Source organism: Harmonia axyridis, chromosome 4 (genome assembly GCF_914767665.1).
Source record: "Harmonia axyridis chromosome 4, icHarAxyr1.1, whole genome shotgun sequence".
Taxonomy (NCBI): Eukaryota; Metazoa; Arthropoda; class Insecta; order Coleoptera; family Coccinellidae; genus Harmonia; species Harmonia axyridis.
In genome coordinates, this window is record NC_059504.1 from 5,514,945 (window position 1) to 5,538,827 (window position 23,883).

Genomic DNA, 23,883 nt, shown 5'->3' on the forward strand with positions numbered 1-23,883 from the left:
AGAAACTTTGGAGTGTGCACTGATTAGATTTTGTTTCAGACTTCTTGAGATATCCAACTGTTGCTTTGGTGTTTACCTTAACCAGAGTTCTGTAAGGTAGCGCTCTTCAGGCAGATGCCTGGTGTCGTTTAAAAATGAAATACTGAGACACTGCAAACTTTCATGATAAATTACAATTCAGTTCCTATCGAATTTTTAATGAAACGAATGGAATATAATGACAGACTATGGAAGATTGTCACGAACATAGAATATAAAATATTATTGCTCTATACTTAAAGTTCACGAGTCGAGGGAAATGTCAAATGTAAACGATGTATGCGCCATCTGAAACAGTCGCGATCTCTCGAAATCAAGTAGGTATAAATCAGAAGAATCTCCAGTTTTGTTTGAAAGTTTTACAGGTATAAGTAGACACCAGGTTTTCTATGCATCTTAGCCTTAATGAATGATGCTGAAATCAAGTGAAAACGGACCAATACCATTAAAATCCAAGAAGGCTGTTTCTTTCAGAAGTCGTTTTCCAAGAGTAAGTGAACACACCAGTGTTTAAGACATCAAATAATTTATTGTATTTGATGTTGCCAATTTTCAGAACTGTTTTGCATTTCAATCGTTCCCACTGACCTACACTCTCGTATTGCTCATTCATACCCTGTAAACAACTTTACGCTCAATTTCAAGTTTCCCTAACATAGTTCTGCTAAGACACAGATTTAGATCCCTTTGTACTTTTATTTTACAAAAATTAAATATCTATAATACAAAACTAAGGGATTGTCAGATTTGTTAAAAATTATAAAGAATTTCAATAAAAAAATCTGTACATAAGTCTACATTATTAAAATATAATATTCGATCCATCTCCAAGAATCGGTAAGAAACACTTGGTGTTTCTGATTGCTTATTAAAATTACATTCCAGTCTTTGGATTGAGATTGAGAGCACATCGAAGCATTAGTTTCTGATTGTTTTGGCGATAACATCAGTACTAATAGCCAGAATTCAAATGATTTTGTCAATTTTCATGTTCATCATGGAAATGATGAACATGAACAATGATTGCAGCAAATCAGATCAATTAATCAAAGAATCAAATAAGCATAATTGATAATGCTTAAACTATAGTCAATTTAAAATAAAATTGTAAAATTTTAGGACGTATTCCAAAAATTTTGATTTTACTTTTAGTAAGGTCCAACGATTCATACGATAAATCTAGCTATTAGGTCAAACACCTACTTCTGTGCTACCCTTGTTGAGATTATTTCGATTTCTTTTCTTCAGTATGTGTACCATACTATAATTAAATAGTATCACTGGGTTAAGGTCTGAGGAACATGGAGTCGTCCTGATCTGATGGGCCGCATTTTCTAATATCCAAATTCATTCTTGAAGCCAAGAGATAATTGTCGTCACCAATAGGGGCAGCTCTGAAAGGAAAAGAATGAATTGAAATACCTGTTTAAAAATGAAATACTACTAACTTCAGACTTCACAAACTTTCACTATAAATTACAATTCAGTTCCTATCGAATTTTCAATGGAATGAATGGAATATAATGACAGAGTATAGAAGATTATTACGAGCAGAGAATATAAAATATTATTCTATACTCAAAGGTCACGAGAGCCGAGAATCGAGAGAAATGTCAAATATAAACGATGTAGAAGTGTAGAAGAAACAGAAGAATTCACTTCGAAAATATCACCGGTGAAACCAGCAGTTATCAGTAAAGCTGAACATGTCAAACTTGTAGATTATGATCCTTCGTCGACTTCTAAAGAAGGAACTGATTCCAGTGTGCCCAGTTCTCCTCCTAGAGGTAGAAAATCTTACAAAAGTGAGTTCGGTTTGAAGATTCAATTTTATCATCTCGTAAAAATTAATGAATATCACATTCACAACTAAGATGCATAGAATCCCTGGTGTGTGTAATGATACGATTTTGTTTCAGACTTTTTGAGATATCCACCTGTTGCTTTGGTGTTCTGCTTCACCAGAGTTCTGTAAGGTGGCGCTCTTCAGAAATTTTCAAATACCCGCTATCTGTCTGGCGCCGTTTAAAAATGAAATACTGATTTTAGACTTTACAAACTTTCACAATAAATTACAATTCAGTTCCTATCGAATTTTCAATGAAATGAATGGAATATAATGACAGAGTATTGATTATTGTTACAAGCATAGAATATGAAATATTATTGTTCTATACTCAAAGGTCACGAGATCCGAGAATCGAGAGAAATGTCAAATATAAACGATGTATGCGCCATCTGAAATAGACGCGATCTCTCGAAATCAAGTAGGTATAAATCTGAAAAATCACCCGTTTTGTCTGAAAGTTTCACATGTATAAAAGATATTCAGCAAAGAACCACAAAATAGGTTCAACATCTAGATGAATTTTGATGCTTGTTAATTCTTGTAGAAAAATAACGCTAAGTAATACATCTTCAAAATAAAATATTGATTTTTCATCAAATAACACTGCAGAAGTAACAAAATATCACTTACTTGCTTCCATATCTGGTGTCCCTAGCCAAAGTCCTGTTATATATCCTGTGTTGTCTTTCGATCTGATAAGCTATCTCCCTTATTTCTAACAGAATATTATAACAGCTTTGAAGATCCACCCCAGAAATACTTTTTGGAAGAGGACCAGAGTAGACTCTGTCTCCTTCGCACCAATTTATAAACGATTCTATGAAATCTAGGTGGCCCATTATCAACGAATGTATCCTCTGTAAATCACGTTCTGGGTCTAAAGACATGTGGAAGTTATTATCTAAAGTGGAAACGGCATTACAACCTGGTGCTAGTTCATTTTGGGAATTACAACTGAAAAGAATATGATTTGTTAATTGATTACCGAATTAAAAATGTTTTATACTAAATAATAACCTCAGAGATAGAGGGAGCATATGTCATTTTCAATAAGCGAATTTTGTCTCCAACATGAACTATCAAATTGGACCTGAAGCGCGCGGAAATGAAAACATATCAGGATATTTCACTCAATTCGCGAGTTTTTCCACAAAGAACACACTTCAAAGTCCCATAGTGACTCAAAGTTTCATATTAACTCAAAATATATTGAAGTGAATACCTAAAAATATCAAGAAACTTTCATACCATGTAGAACCACCGATGACAAAAGGATCGGAATAATAACGCTTAGGTGCCAAATCTTGGATATCAGCAGGTAGATACAGACTTACTCATTACAAATTCCATATTTTGGAAAAATATCGAATTCCACATATTCAAACTTTCATATTTAATCGGGAATCATTCAAATAAATATAGTAAAATTGTGAATTTGAAAATGTATCACAATGCGACAAAAATGTCTAAGCATGTTGGGGACACGTAAAAATTGCTTAAAACCGGTGACTATTTCTTCAAACTTCGGTGAGTTATCTGTCACCAGAGCAACCGTACATTTATTTTGGTTAGGATCGGTAACCACGCCCACTCCGGTTGGCAGTTGTCATTTTAATTTTCAGATTATTGTTTATGAATATTTTCAATGACATCTAATACTCAAAAACTTTATTATTTCAATTATGAAACAAATAGTCTTCAGAACTATTAAGAACTATTAGTTATTCACAAATTAAAAGAGATCAACCATTTATAACCTCCAAAATTCTGTCAATGAAAAATTTAGTTGACCATTGACAAGTGTCAAGCGTTAATACGAAGCATGTTACCTCAGATATTGAAAACCACTAGTAACCGCTCTTAAATTCTCGGCGATATACGGACCATACCCTTAATTGCTCCAAGATACTCACCATTGCCACTGTCCATTGAGAAATGCACACGGATGATACTCTTTCAGCCTATTAGAATTGGTCTGACAGATTTTTGTTAAAAGATCCACCCATTCTTTCTCTTCTACACAATTCGGAGCTTGCACATACAGAGCCCTCTCCCTCTGAATTATCTGAAACATGTTCTTCATTTTGAAGGATCTTTCGTTTAGCCTCTCGACAGCTAAAATATTCGAAAGCGGTATTTGGCATAACGCGTCCTTATCTGAAACAATGAAATTGATTATTAATTATATTGGAGAACAATAAACGAAAGATATAAAACTCACGTCTATTTTTGGAATAGCTGAGATCATGAGTCGTCAATTTAAAGTATCTTTGTTTGAAATTTTTTCTTCCAAATCTTTTTCTACCTTGGGCGCGCTTTATCATCAATCTGAAAAAGCAAAATTCGAATGAAGTGGTTTTATTGATATCTATAAATAAAGGAAGATATTAGTGTTAACAGATATTGCTCACAACAATTTCTATTGCTCACCTTTTAATTTCTCTGTTAGCAAGCGTAAGAAAAAGGTATTAGTCATAGTTATCAAGTATAACTACTTGAAAAAAGTATAGATATTTACCCTTCTTTCAGAAGTACTGCTGTATCATTTTGGATAGTTTCTGGATTGGCGATTGCAGAGATAATTTCCAAGAACTGTCTCACGGCCATAATATGTTTTTCTGTGTATACAATTTTGTACAGTTGCTCCATGTATTCTTCTTTACACACTTGCTGGGTCGATCTACTACTGACATAATTACCTAATGATTGGATGGTTTTTGAAATGAGGGTCAGAGTCCTATTCGTCTGATTATCCTACGAAAAAATTAAAAATTTAACAATATTCAAATGAATGGAATGTAGTAGTATATTTGTTTTGAAAAGAGAAAACCCAATTTAATTTGGATCATGAAATGTGAGCAAAAGAAAACTAGATATATTTACATGATTAGAAAAAAAACCAATTAGAATTATACATAAAATAGGTTTTATTTTGACAATGAAGATTAACTCCCAAGTTTGAGGACCAGCAGGACGTTTCTGGAGAACTGGGCCTATTTGAATTCTGAGAATTGGAATTACGATATTATTCGATACTCTCTAATATTTTACTGATTTTTTTGAAATTTTGGTTTTTTATAAAAGAAAGGAATATAATTTTAGTTCCTTTCATAGACAATCTGTCCTTTTGAATATTCATTTCTCCCTTTAGTAAGTTATTTTTTGACACAATTATACGTTGTGTCAATTAATTCTATTTTTGGTGTATTTATTTTAATTTCCTCAGGTTATGGGCCCAGCAAGCTTCCACTACATTGTTATTTGCCACCGCTTGCTCTAGATTAGATGGTGGAAACGAAAATCTACTTTGTTTAAGGGAGGAGAACCCTATCCAGAATCCAGCGCAATCATAGAAAATAGGGTTCTAATTTGAAAAACAAAAGTTATGGTCCAATTTTTTTTACAATTTTCGAGAGATATGTAACTCTGTGAGGATAGTTCAAATCTCAGATTTCAAATGAGCTGTTCTCAAGAGATATCCAATAGGTTTTGAACTTGGAATACCCTGCATATTAATATATACTCACTATTTGTTGAGTGGTCAAGTCGAACAGCCTAGGACCCAATATGGCGGGCGCGAAGAACCTCAAGAATATAAATCCCGATATCACCGAGTACTTCACCTCTCTGTTGGCCGGGAAATGCAAAAGAGCGCACTCCCTCAGGTTGTAAAAGATCTGACACATCAGGGCCGGACAGTAGACGGCACTTTGGGTGATGGCGTCCAAGATCTTCTGGATGTAACACTTCAGATTGGCCAGGTTGGTCTGAATGGTGTTGGAGTCCTTCACCCTAGTCGGGTCGATCTCGCAGGGCTTCTTCTCGTTGAAGATGAGTTCCAACGTGGGCCGGAGGGTCTTGTGGAGGTACTGGATGCCTATGAGTCTCATCGCCTCGTCCATCATCTTGGAGACGAGAGTGTTGCCTCGGAATATCGTTGTAGCGTCACTGGAAATAAAAGAATCGATTTATTATTGGGATTATTCATAGATAGAGGGAGTAAACGCAACTTTTACATGTCCCCAACATGGTTAGATTACATTGTCGGATTGTGATATAACGGGTGATTTTTTTCGAGGTATATAACTTTAAGTTGGCAGTACTGTTCAAGATGGCGACCGATTTAACAGCTGTCAAGTGATTTATTCTCAGTTTGGTTTGGCAATTCATCATGAATAGACTCACGCCTGAACAACGCTTGCAAATAGTGCAATTTTATTTCGAAAATAATGGTTCTGTGCGGAATACGTATCGCGCACTACGTCCATTTTATTTTGTTTAGCGATGAAGCGCACTTCTGGTTGAATGGCTACGTCAACAAACAAAACTGCCGTATTTGGAGTGAAGCTAATCCTCAAGTGTATGTCGAAACACCGTTACATCCAGAAAAACTGACTGTTTGGTGCGCTTTATGGGCTGGTGGAATCATTGGTCCGTATTTCTTCAAAAACGATGATGGCCAGAACGTCACAGTCAATGGTGATCGGTATAGAGCCTTGATTACTAACTTTTTCATTCCTGAATTGAACAACCATGATGTCCAGGGGCTGTGGTTCCAACAAGACGGCGCAACATGTCACACAGCTCGTGCCACAATCGATTTATTGAAAGACACGTTTGGTGACCGCCTAATTTCACGTTTTGGACCTGTGAATTGGCCTCCAAGATCTTGTGATTTAACACCGCTAGACTACTTTCTGTGGGGCCATGTAAAGTCATTGGTCTATGCGGATAAGCCACAAACCCTTGACCATTTGGAAGACAACATTCGCCGTGTTATTGCCGATATACGGCCACAAATGTTGGAAAAAGTCATCGAAAATTGGACGTCCAGATTGGACTACATCCGAGCCAGCCGTGGCGGTCATATGCCAGAAATCATATTTAAAATGTAATGCCACAAGATTATCTTGCGGATAAATAAAATTCATGTCAATCGAATAATCCATCGTTGTTTTATTGCAATTTAAAGTTCTATAGCTCTAAAAAAAACACCTTTTATTTTTATTAGTCTGAGGGTAAAAGACAAGAAGTACTGTCAACATAATTCATTGTGTAAAATCTGCAGTTTTTCAATCCACTCTCCAGTTGTATTAAAGATTCAGAAGGCGAACCTAAGTCGCTTCTCCGCCACTTATGCCATTTTAATTATAGGTCCTCATATTATCGTTATATACACTACAACGACATTCTCGATTGTTTCGATTATTGTCTCCTCAATTCAAGTCGCATAAAAGTATTGTTCTTTATAATGTACAAACCGAGCCTACTATTGGGTGCTTGTTAATATAGCCAGTTCCGTTCATATAATAAACAATGGATTTTGTTGAATGACATATGCGAGAGCGAGACTGCGGTTTTACGACATTGTGGTCAGAAATCTTTATTAGTTGATGACTTTTACGATCGTCAAATCTGTCGAATACAATCGTGTAGATTTATTGGGGTCTGCTGATAAGGCGATGTAAAAATTGAATATGCTAAATCAGCAGTTTTTGGATGCAAAGTAATCTCAATTGTTGTTAATTGTTTACTTAACCCACAAAACTGTTATACATACGGGTGTTCCAATTGTTCACTCAATTTGAAGTTGTTCCCTAAAATATTAGTATTTAGGTAGAGTCGATTCAATAAACTGTAATCTGTGCTATTGAAAACACTTCCAATTTCACACGATTTATTGTATAGGGTGTTTTTTTTCGAGGTATATAACTTTAAGTTGGCATTACTGTTCAAGATGGCGACCGATTTAACATCTGTCAAGTGATTTATTCTCAGATTGGTTTGGCAATTCATCATGAATAGACTCTGAACAACGCTTGCAAATAGTGCAATTTGGCCCAAAATGAGATTGCCGTTGTTCCCGATTTTCATAAGCGAATTTTGTTTAGCGATGAAGCGAACTTCTGGTTGAATAGCTAGTCAACAAACAAAACTGCCGCATTTGGAGTGAAGCTAATCCTCAAGTGTATGTCGAAACACCGTTACATCCAGAAAAACTGATTGTTTGGTGCGCTTTATGGGCTTGTGGAATCGTTGGTTCGTACTTCTTCAAAAACGATGTTGGCCAGAACGTTACAGTCAATGGTGATCGGTATAGAGCCACGATTACTAACTTTTTCATTCCCGAATTGAACAACCATGATGTCCAGGAGCTGTGGTTCCAACAAGATGGCGCAACATGTCACACAGCTCGTGCCACAATTGATTTATTGAAAGACACGTTTGGTGACCGCCTAATTTCACGATTTGGACCTGTGAATTGGCCTCCAAGATCTTGTGATTTAACACCGCTAGACTACTTTCTGTGGGGCTATGTAAAGTCATTGGTCTATGCGGATAAGCCACAAACCCTTGACCATTTGGAAGACAACATTCGCCGTGTTATTGCCGATATACGGCCACAAATGTTGGAAAAAATAATCGAAAATTGGACTACATCCGAGCCAGCCGTGGCGGTCATATGCCAGAAATCATATTTAAAATGTAATGCTACAAGATTATCTTGCGGATAAATAAAATTCATGTCAATCGAATAATTCATCGTTGTTTTATTGCAATTTAAAGTTCTATATCTCTAAAAAAAACAACCTTTACATATGTTTACGTATTTTTAATTATGCTACTCGGAAAAGGTTCCAAAGCAATAGGAACATCTGGCTCCAAAATTTCCGATCTCTCAAAAATCCATCTATGAATATTTAAAATTATTCTCCGAATGAATTTCTTTTTTTTCTATTTTTTCATACAACTGACAACCTAACACCTCCTCCTTCTCGCTTAAATCATTCCATGTTCAGCCCCTCAAAACAAAATCCTGGCTGCGCATTATGCTAACAAATAACGCCAAAGGTAATCTAACTCCGAGCGTAGATACCGAAGAACTAAAAATGCAAATATTTTCCAATTTTTTTTGTTTTTTTGTAATGAACCCCCATATTATGTATTCGCATTTCATTTTCCCCCGTTCCCGCTCGAACGGTACGCTCGTCGAGGTTTTCCCTGCTTTAATTTGTAGTCAGTATTGATTCAAGGGACTGATGATGGTGGGCGTACGTAGAATTACGTACAAGACAAATTTGCATTAAAACCGACACACACACACACACGGTCGCGATGTTTTAAGCGTGGGCGTTCTCTTCATCAGACACCGCCTGTGCACATTTGTGGGCATAATTCTACCTTTTTTTTCTCCTCGACGCTAAAAATAAACGTTGGAGGACGCTACAATTTCAAGGAATCAAGTGTTTCACCGATGATAGATGAGTTTCGTTCGCTCACGTTGAAGTAGCGGCTGTTTTCGTTGAGCACCGACTTTCGTTCGTTAGATGGCGCTGCATGCTACTCGATACTAGTGGGTTCTGGATTTTAATTTTGAGTGAATTGGCTAGATGATTGATTGTTAAGGCTTATACACGAAAAAGAGGAATTTCTCTGCGCTGTCATTATTATTATTATATTCAATGCATTTGTTCTCTATGGGGATTCACGGCTTGGCTTAATTTTCAAGCTACTTGCCTTGAGCTTGACTTGATTTCAAGTCGAGCTCAATTCAAGTAGTAGTTTTTCAATCTCAAATCAAGTATTTATTTATTAAGTACTTGAATCATATCAAGCTACTTGATTTTTAGCAGTTTTATTGTGTAGTGTCACATCAATAAAAGCAATAAATGATGATAGGTTATAAATTATAAACGAAAATCCATTAGAGGCATAATGATCTTCCCATTGATAAACTCCAACTGAATTGTTGGTATTTGGGGGGAGGAATAGGCTGCAGTCTCAAAGTAATTAAGAAGTATTGAGAACTCTTCATTTCATTTTCTCTAATAGTTTGGAAACTGTAAAATTTATGAGGTTACGGTTTTCATCAAATTTATTCACTCAATAATAGAGCCCAAATTCATTTTTTTCTAGCTCGAAGGATCTCAATCGTTTGCCTCCAACACGTGGTGCAGCCTTTGACACATTCTTGGCTGATTTCTGTTTAGGTACAGCCTTGGGTTTAGCTGGAGCGGCAGCCTTCTTGGTAGCCTTTTGGCTCTTCTTATGCTCTTTGGCAGCCCTTATAGCTTGTTCTCTCTGGGCGTTCCTGACTTCAGACCTTTGATATCTGTTAGCCATAGTCATTTAAAGAAGCTTCTGCAATAGCCTTTGGAATGTTCGAGTCCTCCTGGTACGTTTTTTAGTAGTTTCCTCCTCTTGAACCTTCTTATGTTTCCTTCTGTAGAGGATGGTCCATGTTACTTTCCTTAGATTCCTCCTCATCAAATGATCCCTCTCACATTCTGAGTTCAAGAATGTGTAATTCTTTCCATCTACCTTAACCAAGGTTTTACCATGGCCAGGGTAAAGTTATACCCACTGTAGGCGCAGAGTACGATTTTCATTTGAACTTATTGGATGTAAATTCAACACCTAAATGGAAAGGGATTCTGAGATCACCTCAACGAATTTGAGACACCCGATACATCAAGAATAGTTATTTATAATACAAGTGCAGAAGGCATTGATATTCTTCCACGAGTTCAAAATTCAAAAACGAGCCACGAAGTGGCGAGTTTTGGAATGAACGAGTGGTAGAATGAGCCTTCTGTACGAGTATTATACATTATTTTCTCTAATTCATTGCATTTTCATTGAAATTAATGAAATATTTCCATAAATATAATTTAGTGATTTTTGCATTGAAAAATGTTGGTTGGCAGAACTGATTTCTTTAAGGCAATTTGATGAATTGACAGATAAAGCCGTGGCGGAAAGTTCGGAGTACCAACATAGAATAATAAAATATAACCATGAAAACTGTGCGTTTCTGATATATTCTCGCACGATTTTGTTCTACAAGATGTGGAAGAATGAACGGAATAACCACAGAATTAGAGAAAAATATTTATCCTATTTGTCCATACCTTCTCAAACAACCAAAGCGAAAAACCTTGAGAGATCGCTGTGTAAATTAACCGGACGATGAAAAGCAGAGGAAGGAAAATTGCGCAACCATCCTCAAATGAAAAAAAGTAAGTTGAATTTATTGTCGCGGATAATTCTCGTGTGCCACCACATCAGCGGAAACGTCTGAAAGCCGTTTCAATAAACAATTATACCAGACTGGTCCACCTACTGGAATTTGCAAATTGAAAACGCCAGCCCGTGTATGCAGCAAGTGGTGGGCAGTAGGCCACGCTGCGAGTATATGGTTTAATAATAATGGCCGAGTGGATTGCGTCCGCTATCAGCAACGCTGGAATTCATCAATGGAAATGGGTTTATTCGATTTGAGGGCTATCCGTATTCGGATTCCGGGCGGAAAATTAGTTTTGGCTGTTCGAAATGCACTTCCGACAATTGCAGTGGTTATTTATGTTCTACTCGATTTTGCATTGGTGAATATTGTCGAAATATACCACGCCATCAGTAAGTGCCGGATCTGAATTTCACTGCCATACTTTTTGTTTTCTCAGTATTACCAAGTTTCAAAGAATGCGCGTCCAAATTTCGGAAACATGGATGAAAAACATTTTAAAATGTATCGAGAGAAAATTAGTTTTCCTTACAGGTGACATAACATGTTCTTATACCTTAAGTGTACAATTTCCTAATTAAGAACAAATTTTCATCCCAATGGCAATATTAAGATTTATACTAATTGACAAAGACACTGCAACACCCAGAAGGAGCTGTTTAAATTTTAAACTTTTTTGGTAAAACATAAATAGTATATAAAGGAGTAAATGATCGAATTTGGAGGAAAAACGAAGGGTTTACAAATTTTTTTTTAATAAATTTAGTAATAATGTGTTTGTCCACCGCGATTATCTATACACTCCCTAACACGTCTCGGCATTGATGTAATAAGATGGTCTATTTCTTCTTGAGGGATACTATCTCAAGCTACCTGTACTTCATGTCTCAGAGCCGTCAAAGTCCGTGGGTGCTGGGGTAAATTTCCAAGCTTTCTTCCCATGATGTTCCAAACATGCTCTATGGGCGAAAAATCAGGGGATCTGGTCGGCCATGGCAAAAGATTCACATGGGTCGCTTCGAAAAAGTTTAAACTAACTCTGGCAACATGAGGTCGGGCATTATCTTGCTGAGATATTGTATTCTCGAGCCGGTTAAGGTAAGGGAGAACATATGGCTCCACCATTTCTTGAAGGTAGCGCTGCTCTGTCATGTCACCTCGAATAAAGACTAAAGGTGACCTACTTTCATGTGCAATAGCACCCTATACCATAACGCCTACTGTCCGGTATACATAACGCTCAACATCAAACTGAGGTTCACGTCTTTCTCCCCAATGTCGTCTAACCTTTCTTCAGCCATCATGTGCACCCAAGGAGAATCGAGATTCATCAGAAAAGACGACCTGATGCCATTCCACATTCCAATGTTAACGTTCTCTGAACCAATGTAATCGTTGCCGGTGATGCTCAACAGTCACAGGTAACACAAGATGGGGTCAATAATCAGGGGCGGATCCAGGGGGGGGGCCATGGGGGCCATGCCCCCCCCCTCGCGGACCTCAAAAATATAAAAGTGTATCCTGAATTACCAAAAATACGCACTCATTTATTTTTTAATATTTTTTTTCCAATAGATAGCTTTAGTTATCTGTACTTCGCGTTTAAAAAGTCCGATCGGGTTCCACTAAATGGCATTAGAAAGATGAGATTTCGTACTACATAATCTTTCGCGACAGTTTTGTGATTAGTTCACTCAGTTTAGTTCGAGCGCGCGTTAAAGATGGACATTATAACAAAGAAAAAATACGTTACATTAGAGTTTTTCTTCTTGCTGTCCATGGCAAACAATTTTGCTGATGAAAAATTCGTTTCAACAGAGGCTTGTGAAATTCGACTGTCTCAATTTTTTGCCAATAGCGACTAGGGCTTCAATGATGAGGCATACACAAACATTCAAAATAGCAACAAGTTATAGAACAGAACGGCGCATATTCGACCTGAATGGGATCATTCTAACTGTGGTAATTGAAGTATTGATTTTTGTGCAAAAATTATGATTTTTTTTCTATACCTCATGCTTTCTTGTGCCCGTGTTTTCTCATGAAATAAATCTACATATATTCATGAAATTGTTTGAACTTGTTTTTGTACTACAAAAATTTTGGAAACTGAATATGATATGATTCACTAAAATACATCTTTCTATAAAAAAAACACTTGTCTCGATAGGCACCAACAAAATATTCCGCTATTTTGCTAATCGATATGAGCCGTGACTTTCTATGGCCCCCCCCTCAGACATCGCCTGGATCCGCCCCTGTCAATAATGCTGCAGTCCACAAGACCTTATCCGGTTCGGTAAACCATTCGGACTGTTACAGGATGACCTTGTTCTCCTAACCACTCATCAGCCAAAAATCGAGTTGTCGCAAATCGGTCTCTAATGGCCATAAGTCTTAGACGTCATCTTGAACTTCATTTGTACCCCTTCGTCGTCCGGTACCTACTCTTCTTCGATTTTGGGCATTATCAAACCACTCTTGACAACTTCACATAACATTAGTTGGATTTCTGTTCGTACGGTTAGCGATTTCTCGAAATGACAACCCCGCCTCCCGTAGACCAATAATTCTACCTCTTTCAAATTCGTTTAGCTGGCGATAAATTCCGCGTACACGTGCTCTAGGCATTTTAACAACAACTAAATATCGATTTTGGATCTTTTCGAACAGCTGGTTTCTTGTAAAATTTAAAAAACTTGCAAAAAACGACTACAATATTTAGGTAACATAAATTGTTTACATGAAACAATGTTTTTCTCCAAATTCAATCATTTACTCCTTGCTATACTATCTACGTTTCACAAAAAAAAAATAATAATAATTAAACAGCTCCTGGGTTTTGCAGTTTCTGGGTCAGTTAATATACTTAGAATTAACAATAATAGGAATATAATTCATTTTCCCTCGAATAAAATACCGAAAAAAAAAACATATGGCATCCTACAACAGTGGGCGAGAACAAAATTCTGAATGAAATGGAATATTGTCGCTGGATGTCACCAACAGTCGGCGTAGGCTAGATTTTTGGACGTTCGAACGACCCGTATCGGTATAGGTAGGTCAAAATCAAAATTTGGGATGCGTTTCCGAAAAAAAAACAAGTATGTAGGTTCAAACGGATATCGTGCATACGTGCGACATCGTTGATATTGTTTTCGTTCTCGTTATGGCGTGCATGGGTGTGAATTGTAGCTCTCTGGACGGACGTGGAATTTAAAGTGATATGAAAAAAACTCACAGTTAGATGCCGCGTTCATTCCGAAACAAGGTTAAACCTTAAAAGTGAACTGTATGAATCAGATTTGGATTATTATGAAACCGTGATAGCCAAGTGAGCGGTAACTTACAAGCGTATATCAAAATTAATTGTTATATACCTACATGGTGTTTCTAAATTAAAGGTACCACATAAAATGAGAGATACCTCGGATTATTTTAAGTAAACAAAATCCTGTAAAGATGGGCCAACCAACGCTTTGTTTTCTATAAACAGAAAGCAATATCCAATCGCCAAAACCCACCTTCAACTTTTCAGAAATTGTGTTTAGTCCTTCAGCAAGAATGGAACGATATGCCTTAAAATTTCATCAATGACAAGATTCGTGAGATGCCTAGGAATATTGGACAGTTGATTGAAAGAAGATATGGTAAAACGGACTATTGAATTGTTTATGTTGTTTTCATGGTAAAACTTGGAAGAAATCAACCCTCTAGCAATGATGCTGTAAAATGTTTTCTCTATTTCTGTGGAAAATCCGTTCATTCTGGTTTTAACAATCAATGAATATTATACTTTGCCCATCCCAGAATACTGATGCCATACTCTTGGCAGCTGACTGTTGTGTTTTTCCTCGATTTGGATTCGGTTCATCGTGAGCAATCCACTCAGCAGTCAGCTGACTATCGATTGGACGCAAAAACTCAGGTTAATTGCACTTAAACAGCTTCAAACACTGCTCAGAATCATTAACATGTTGTTGCTTTTGTTCGATTGTGAGCTCGCGCGGCACCCATTTTGCACACAGCTTTCTGATGTACAAATATTCGTGAATGATATGATGTACACGTTCAGATGATATCTTCACAATGTCTGCTATCTCAATCAACTTCACTTTACGGTCATTCAAAATTATTTTGTCGGTGACAGCCTCTTTTGGGCGTCCACTGCGTTCGCTATCTTCAGTGCTCATTTCACCACGTTTGGATTTAGCATACCAATCAATGATGGTTGATTTTCCTGGTGCAAACCCCTGAAACTCTTCATCAAGCCAAGATTTTGCTTCAACTGTATTTTTTACCTTCAAAAAGCAATATTTTATCAGCACACGAAATTCTTTATCTTTCCATCTTTTTTCAAATAACAAAAGTAGCTACACTCACAACGCAATATCTCACAAACAAATGGTCGGACTGTCAAATTTTGACACGTATCGTTTGAAGATTGGTACTAACTAAAAATCATATGTATTTAATACTAGCACCGCCATCTGTGCATCAGACTTTTCAATTGGCCTAATATCATACCTTGTAGAACAAAATCGTGTGAGAATATGTCAATTTCATACTAATTTCATGGTTATATTTCATTATTTTCAGTGAATAGAATCGAAAAAATCTAGTAGGTGAATGTCACGTTGTGACGTATTTCTTTTCTCTTTTTGAAAGCGTATAACTTTCCACAAAAAAAGGCCTAAGAGCTCTTGTTCACATGAAGGACTCCCCTTCAACAAGGATTAACACCCTGAATAATAAAATAAAACACAAATAACAAACCAAAAAAAAAAATAAAAAAAACCCAACTGTAATCAACAAAACAACGAACAAAAGCAATTCCAATCGCCATTAAAACAGATGAAATGAAAACCTGCCCATTTTCCGTGAAAATGCGAACGGAGCGAGGCCTCACCTTGCCGCCCACGGTGTTAAAATCGATCGCACGTGGGGATGATGGTGTCCCGGTCCCGGAATTGTTATTTCGGAACAGAGATACGCCAAAGAGCAATTTCACGGCCGAAGAATACATTGTTTTCATTTCGGTACACAATTATCTTTATTTAGAAAACAGGGACGAATCCAGTTTTCGATAGCGACATTCGTGTTTATGTTTGCGTTGTTGTTTCTCTATATAAAAATTCCCAAGCGTATTAGGCCAATTGAAAAGTCCCCGGTCTGATGCACAGATGGCGGTGCTGGTATTAAATCCTTATGATTTTTAGTTAATACCAACCTTCAAACGATACGTGTCAAAATTTGACAGCAGTCCGACTATTAGTTTGTGAGATATTGCGTTGTGAGTGTAGCTACTTTTGTTATTTGAAAAAAGATGAAAAATAAGAATTTCGTGTGCTGATGAAATATTGCTTTTTGCTACAGTTGAAGCAAAATCTTGGCTTGATGAAGAGTTTCCGGGGTCTCCACCAGGAAAATCAACCATCATTGATTGGTATGCTAAGTTTAAACGTGGTAAAATGAGCACCGAGACGGCGAACGCAGTGGACGCCCAAAAGAGGCTGTCACCGACGACAAAATCAAAAAAGTTCACAAAATAATTTTGAATGACCGTAAAATGAAGTTGGTCAAGATAGCAGACATTATGAAGATATCATCTGAACGTGTACATGATATAATTCAAGAATATTTGTACATGAGAAGGCTGTGTGCAAAATGGGTGCCGCGCGAGCTCACAATAGATCAAAAGCAACAACGTGTTAATGATTCTGAGCAGTATTTGAAGCTGATTAAGTGCAATAAATCGGAATATTTGCGTCAATATGTGACAATGGATGAAACATGACTCCATCATTTCACTCCCGAGTCCAATCGACAGTCAGCTGAGTGCACACGATGAACCGAATCCAAAGGGAGAAAAAACAACAGTCAGCTGGCAAGGTTATGGCATCAGTATTCTGGGATGCGCAAGGTATAATATCCAATAATACCTCCAAAGGGGCCAGACCATCAACAGCGATTATTATATAGCGTTCTTGGATCGTTTAAAGGATGAAATCGTTAACAAACGGCCCCATTTGAAGAAAAAAAGATTCTGTTTCATCAAGACAATGCGCCGTGTCACAAATCAACGAAAACAATGGCAAAATTGCATGAATTGGGATTCGAATTGCTTCTGCATCCACCGTATTCGCCAGCGACTTTTTCCTGTTCTAAGACCTCAAAAAAATGTTGCTGGAAAGAAATTTAGCGCCAATGATGAAGTAATCGCCGAAACTGAGGCCTATTTTGAAGCAAAAGACAAATCGTACTACAAAAATGGTATCGAAAAATTGGAAGATCGCTATAATCGCTGTATCACCCTCGAACGCAACTATGTTGAATATCAAAATAGAATTTTGCCAAAAAAATGTGTTTTACTATGGTAGACCGGGGCCTGTTACGCGGAAAGCCACTTGGTGGTAATCCCTCTCAAGGATGGTTCCTCTTCAAATTGATACACTGTATATGAAATAGAGAGAAATAGAAAACAATGTCGTAAAATTCGCAATTTTTTTTCTTTTTCTAATAACGATGACGTTCGAATCGATCGTCCACAGGTGCGAGAAAGCTAGCCGGTTCGTTATCGTTCGTGTAAAATATTTAGACGCGCGTACGGGGGCGGAGGCGGGCGACAGGAAAACAGCGCTCGACGCCCAATGCATAGCGCCGGCAGAAACGCCGGAAACGAACGATAAAAGCAGATGGAGCGTCATGATTCATCAGAGGCGGCTAGAGCCGGTTGATGCAATTGCTGCTAGGCGGTTAATTTTCGAAATGAACGCTATGCGGGTAACGCTACTATTTTACCTTATGAAAAAAGTGTGACGCCACTGGAGGGTTCTGATATTTGGGACGTTTTTAAAAAAAAAATATTAAAAACGTAAATATTTGTTAGAGGATAATATTCACCTTTCAATAAAAGGTTCTGTGTTCTCAAGAACATAGATAAAAGTTAGGTTAGAATACATAAGATAGTTTTTAACGGTAGATGCAAGTAAGTGGGTAAGAAAGAAAAAAGGTAAATTTCATGTTTTGAAGAATAAATGTGAAAAGGATATGCATTGTTTTAATCATTAGTTGATCCACGAATATCAATAATATTAAATACAGGGTGATTCACTGCTAGGGATTCCCGGCTTTACTTGATATTCAAGCTACTCGACTTGGTATTACTTGAAATCAACTCAAGTTCAAGTCAAGTAGTAATTTTTAATGCCATGTCAAGTAGGACTATCTATTTATAAAGTATTTGATCTTACATTGAAAAATTACTACTTGACTTGAGCTTGACTTGAAATCAAGTCAATCTCAAGCCAAGTAGCTTGAATATCAAGTCAAGCCGTGAATCCCAATTCCCCGCTATGGCCTATTAAACTTTATAACCGGAAGTTGTAGCGATCTGAAAATATTTTAGGGAGAAAGATCATTGTTTCAAACCCCAAATATTCAGCTCAAAATTATGATTAGTTCTTCATAAACTTATAATGGGCCATTCCGGTGAATCACCCTGTATAAGTTGTAATTTGAAAATCTTGAGTTTGATTAATTTGAGTTGCCTAAGTTCAAGATCTTCTCTTAAACACCCTGTACATTATTGGTCCAAACCGCAAACAGTCTAATACACCACCATTTTTTTTTTAAATATTATCAATTCATTTACTGTTGAGTTTTCACTTAAATTATACCACATTGCTGAACTTTTCATCAAAGAAGATCCCGAAAGTTTATTATTGGGAACAATTAGGTTGTGTTGAAAGCAAATAAACTTTATTATTATTATTATTAATGAACCAAACCGGATAGAAACCATTATTTAAAAAATCCCGTTGGCCACTAAATTTCGAAGAACTACCAATAAACGGATTTTTGATTCGATTATCGGACTGCACTTAGGATGTTCATTATAAGAAACAATAAACCAAAATTCAAACCAAAACCAACCTCGGAAAATTCAGCAGAGATTAAAAATAGTCGATACCATCACACCAGGATGTGAATCATTTGGTCGAGAGGATTTTTAAGTGCAATGCTAAATTCAACATCTGGTTCGAGCACCGAAATAAGGATAAATGAGGTTATCACAACCACACTCCGTCGAATTTTCAATTATTTCTTCCTGTCTATTTGATACACACACTGCAAATTTAACACAATGGTTTATTATTTCTCTGCTTCGCGAAACATCTCTCATTGAAATAATCCGATAATGAATATTTCATTATTAAATGTGATCAATCAACTTTTGAGGTTATATCTTATAAATTAAATATTCGTAACTTCATTACTTTGAAACTATTAGAGTAGAAATTCGCAATAAAATAAGGGACTTCCAATAGGAATGATTCGATTCGAAGAGGTTATAATGGCAACACTGTTGATGATTTTTTGACATTTCTTATGTCATATATGTTAAGTAGGTTATGCCATTCAATCATAGAAAGGAACACGTTTCTGCAACGTTCAGAAATTGATTTCTAAACATTGATTGAATGGCATAACTCGCTGAACACAAATGACATCAGAAATGTCAAAAAATAACACAGTGTTGCTATTATAACCATTTTAAAAATGGTATCATTCTATTTATATTATCGTATTACAATTATTTTCATCTCTCAGTTGGATTTTTAATGTTTTTTTTTCAAATAATGTTGAAGGTTGTCATCGAAGTTCATGAACTATCAATAAAAGGATATAATTAGCATCAATACTCACGTTAAACCTGACACTTCATGATTGGCCAACAACCTTATAATTGACACTATCTCATTATGGTGCATGAAGATTTTCACTAACGGTTGTGCAATATCCATCTTACTGGATATCACCTCTCCTAATATGTACACTGCGCTTGAAGTTATGGGCTGAAATGAAAAATACAAGTTAAACGAGAATTCATCCCATATTGTACCACAGAGAAGTAATCTCAGAAGGTATTAAGCATACAATCTACACACTGAGAGTAGTCTATTTTTAGTATTTCGTGAAACACTTACAATAACCATATTATAACAAGAATATTGAGAATCTGAAAATTTAAATATTGAATTTTCGCTCAGTTACAGTTGAGTTAACCATTCTGAGATTCTTAGAATTATCTATCAATTGAATTAGTCATTGAAAATACTGCGAATTACATACACGGTTTCATTATTAAATCGTCTGTGTCTTCTCATTATCTCTCACTCTATCCAATGTGAATATCACGCTAATCTCTAATTTGAATTGACTTTTTATAATAGTGAGAAAGTATTTTGGTTGCAGAAATATGAAGCGCACATCAAATATGCGCTGTTTTGTTCGATAACTTGTTGCCATTTCGAAAGTAATATCATTATGCCTCTGTCATGAAGGTTTCGTCCCTATTGGCAAAAAAATTGGGATAGTAGATTTTCACAAGCCTCTGTTGAAGCGTTTTTTTCCCAACAAAATTGTTCGCCATGGACAGGAACAGATGGTGCCAGGTCCGGACTATAAGATGGATGCATAAGAACCTCCCAGTCAAGCTACTGGAGCTCATGGTGAGTCACTATCGATGTGTTTTGCCTGGCGTTGTCCTGGTGGAACACAATTCCTCTCCTATTGGCCAAAGCTGGCCGCTTCTTGGCGATTGCTTCCTTCAGACGGTCCAATTGTTGACAGTGCAGTTTCGAGTTAACAGTTGAGCCGTAGGGAAGGAGCACATTGTAGATAATTACTGCCAATCCCACCAAACACATAGCAAAACCTTCCTAATCGTCAATCCTAGCTTGGCCACTGTTTCCGCCGGCTCACCGCATTTCGACCATGACCGTTTTTGCTTGACGTTGTCGTAATAGTCAGCAACCGCTTCAAAAATGGGTCGTTTTTGTTGAGATTCAGCAGCGATTCGCAGATGGAAATTCGGTCCATGAGGTTTTTTTGCGTTAACTCGTGTGGTACCCATACATCGAGCTTCTTCTTGAGACCAGCCTTACGCAAATGGTTCCAAACGGTTTTTTGTGCAATATTCAGCTCTTGGGCAATCGAAACAGTGCCTACATGATGGTCGGACTCGACAATGTCCATGATTTTGATGACATTTTCGATAACTGGCCTTTCAGTGCGTGGTGCATCCTTGACATCGAAATAAAAAAACTGCGCGTGATTGGCTGTTGCAGTATCAGGACCATAAACGCTTTATACATTTTCACTTGACTAGCTTGCATTTTCACATCTTTATCGCGCTCTCAAACTGAACTGAGCCAACTTATCACCAAACTGTCAGAAAAGTTTTTGTAGTACGAAATCTCGGGCTCATTCAACGTGAGATACATATTAATCAAATAATGGATTTCTTTTTACTACACCTAATAGAATACGTTTGAAATAAGATCACTCACCGTCGTATTGACGCTTTGTAAGAGTAACCTCCTGAGAGGTTCGTAGACGTGCGAAGGAAAAACCCTATCTTCGGTATATTGGACCTGGAGCCGGAGCGAGCCTAAAAAATTATCACCGGATAGTCTCGTTCCAGGGGGTGTGGAGTGGTTGAAGAATGGTCGATTCCTCGTGGATCTCGGCTGAAGGAAGTACCTGAAAAGATGAGAAAAATTCAAGATATCCGAAAGGTCAACTATAAGGTTTTCACTGAATGTTTATTGTGATGATTGTCATAATCTATTGACTTGTTGATCATTTGTCATCGTTTTGTGAAACACAAATACATATTTCAAACCCCCTTTATTGGATACATTGAATGGGGATCTTCGAATACAGATTTCTCAAAAAAAAAAAAAATTATTAGAAGTAGTTTAGCCGCAAAATAAAGTTTTACACTTTTTCTCGTATGCAGTTGGAGCTTTCAACTTCCTCGCTGGCTTAGTGATGGAGCGTTGGACTAGTGATTCGGACGTTGTAGGTTCGAGTCCCGCTCGAGGAGGTACTTTTTCCAGAATTGAAAATTTGTCTGCACGCCAATAAACTATTTACCTTGTTTAACACAACTTTGAGTCGATGACATAACTTGGAATTATGAACCTACTGAACGGCTTGCTTTTATTTTGAGTTCAATGAGTTTTTTTGCGACTTCACATTTCAAAAACTTGATCTCAGAGTGTTACCATCGAAATTTCCGGTACTCTCTTGATTCTATGAGTATGTCCATTAATGAAAACATAAACTATACCTCTTTATGTGAAATACTGGACAAAAAAAAAACTGAGAGGTAAAATAAGTTATTATCGGTTTCTGAAACACTTCCGGTTAGTCATCAGGTGTTTTGCGGTTCGTTGATATCTCATAAAAATGAGTCAAATTTTGGGGGATTTTTTTGATATTATTTAATTTTTATTTTCAGATCTGCCAACTATTTCAATTTCTTTATCGTTCAGGTGCAAAAACTCACATTCGGCTAGATTTGTTTTTATTAGTTCTTGCAACGTGTGTAATTCAAATACATTATTGCTGTATACAACCGATATAATTGTATATAGAACGAAGTATAGTTAATCCAATTAGGTCTGCTATTACTATCTCGCTTACATCGTTCATATCATGACATAAGCGATTACCGATATGATCACTGATATTTATTATTGTAGTTCCTATCCAATAAGCAGAAGAAAAGGATTTACTGATTGATATTCGAAGCCATAAGTGTACATGGCTATTAAAAGGAAATATGCTTAAGACCACAAAAGATGTCAATTTCTAACCATTACCTAACATCTCCCTCATCACTTTCTTTCTCAAAATTAAGCTGAAGTATCAACACTAAAGATCAAACAGGAAAGGAACATTATCATCTCTTCAACTTATTTTATCTGCTGCCAGCATGCCTGCCCAACTGACGTCACCGATATTTTACAATTGTCAAAATTCCAGCTTTGAAAAATTTCCTACCCTGACGTCTACTTTATTGTTCATATTGGCAATAAATTCTCTGATTTCTGTTGGAATTGTGAGTATTTACTGACGATTCCAGAAGCAGAATTGTTTGAGACAATAGAGTTAAGACAAGAAAGAGTGTTGGGTCCGACACAGTTCCTAATTTTTTTAGATGAAATAATCAAGAAATCAAACGATACGCAACATTTGGGTACAGTAATATTAGAGTTGAAACATCACTATGTATACCTTCGAGAATGAGATTGTGTTAACAACAGGAACAAGAAGGGTTGTAGTTTCAAATCAACTCACTTTTACACGTTTTAGCATATAAACTACTCGATATTACCATCAAGGATTTCGTTTCGACATGTCTGACCATACATGGCATCAAATAAATACAGCCTCATATGATCACAACACAAATTCCATACATTATACCTCTATTTCTATCTGGTTCAATTTATTGCTTTCATTCCATTCAGAATGCCAAGACATTTTTTCCAAAAATGAGTTCCTGGGCCCATAACCTGATGGAATAGATCGAATGGAAGTGATTTTTTACAGTGAGTATTCAGAAATCAATCAAGTTAGGAATACTAACAAACATAGAACTTCGTTCCATACAAAAATATGTTAATAGAAATAGAAAATCAACCACAAAAGATCTGGAATATTTATGTGAATTCATCATCGATATCTCTTATCACAACAAAAGTGAAGCACTTATCCGTTTTTCCTCCATTCAAGGTCTACTTCCTAAGGGACACAGAAAGCATGGAGCGTCTAGTCTAGACGGAAATGAGACAATGGAATTTTTAGAACATTGTTCGTGCAGGTGTGATGATCATAATTAAGAAGAACACTGAGCTGAGGGTGTTCTTCCAGTGATTCTATACGCTCGTAGAGGAGTTCTAGTAGGTATGAGTTTACATTCATTTGAGAGTGAAGCGGAAATGCAGTATTTATTTCCACAAAAGAATTGTGTACAGGGTGTCCTAAATTCGATGCTTACTGAGAGAATCTCGAGCACTATAAGACTTACAGACAAAATTTTTGGTGTATTTTAAATGGAACAACCTATATTTTCCAATCATTTTTTAGCCACAGCTTTGTCGAAAAGTATACC

General features: G+C 36.7%; 1 protein-coding gene across 1 annotated transcript in view; it reads right to left on the reverse strand.

The window, feature by feature from the left end:
- Positions 1-715: 715 nt before the first annotated feature.
- Positions 716-23,883, reverse strand: part of LOC123678757 (GTPase-activating protein) — a 36,885-nt gene continuing 13,717 nt past the window's right edge. The window contains exons 4-11 of the mRNA XM_045615946.1: positions 21,269-21,461; positions 19,623-19,771; positions 5,416-5,836; positions 4,407-4,642; positions 4,110-4,216; positions 3,802-4,045; positions 2,519-2,842; positions 716-1,433 (exon numbers count right to left, since the gene is read on the reverse strand). Coding sequence (XP_045471902.1) covers positions 1,325-1,433; positions 2,519-2,842; positions 3,802-4,045; positions 4,110-4,216; positions 4,407-4,642; positions 5,416-5,836; positions 19,623-19,771; positions 21,269-21,461 — 1,783 coding nt within the window. The 3' untranslated portion in view covers positions 716-1,324. The remainder of the gene's footprint in view (positions 1,434-2,518; positions 2,843-3,801; positions 4,046-4,109; positions 4,217-4,406; positions 4,643-5,415; positions 5,837-19,622; positions 19,772-21,268; positions 21,462-23,883) is intronic.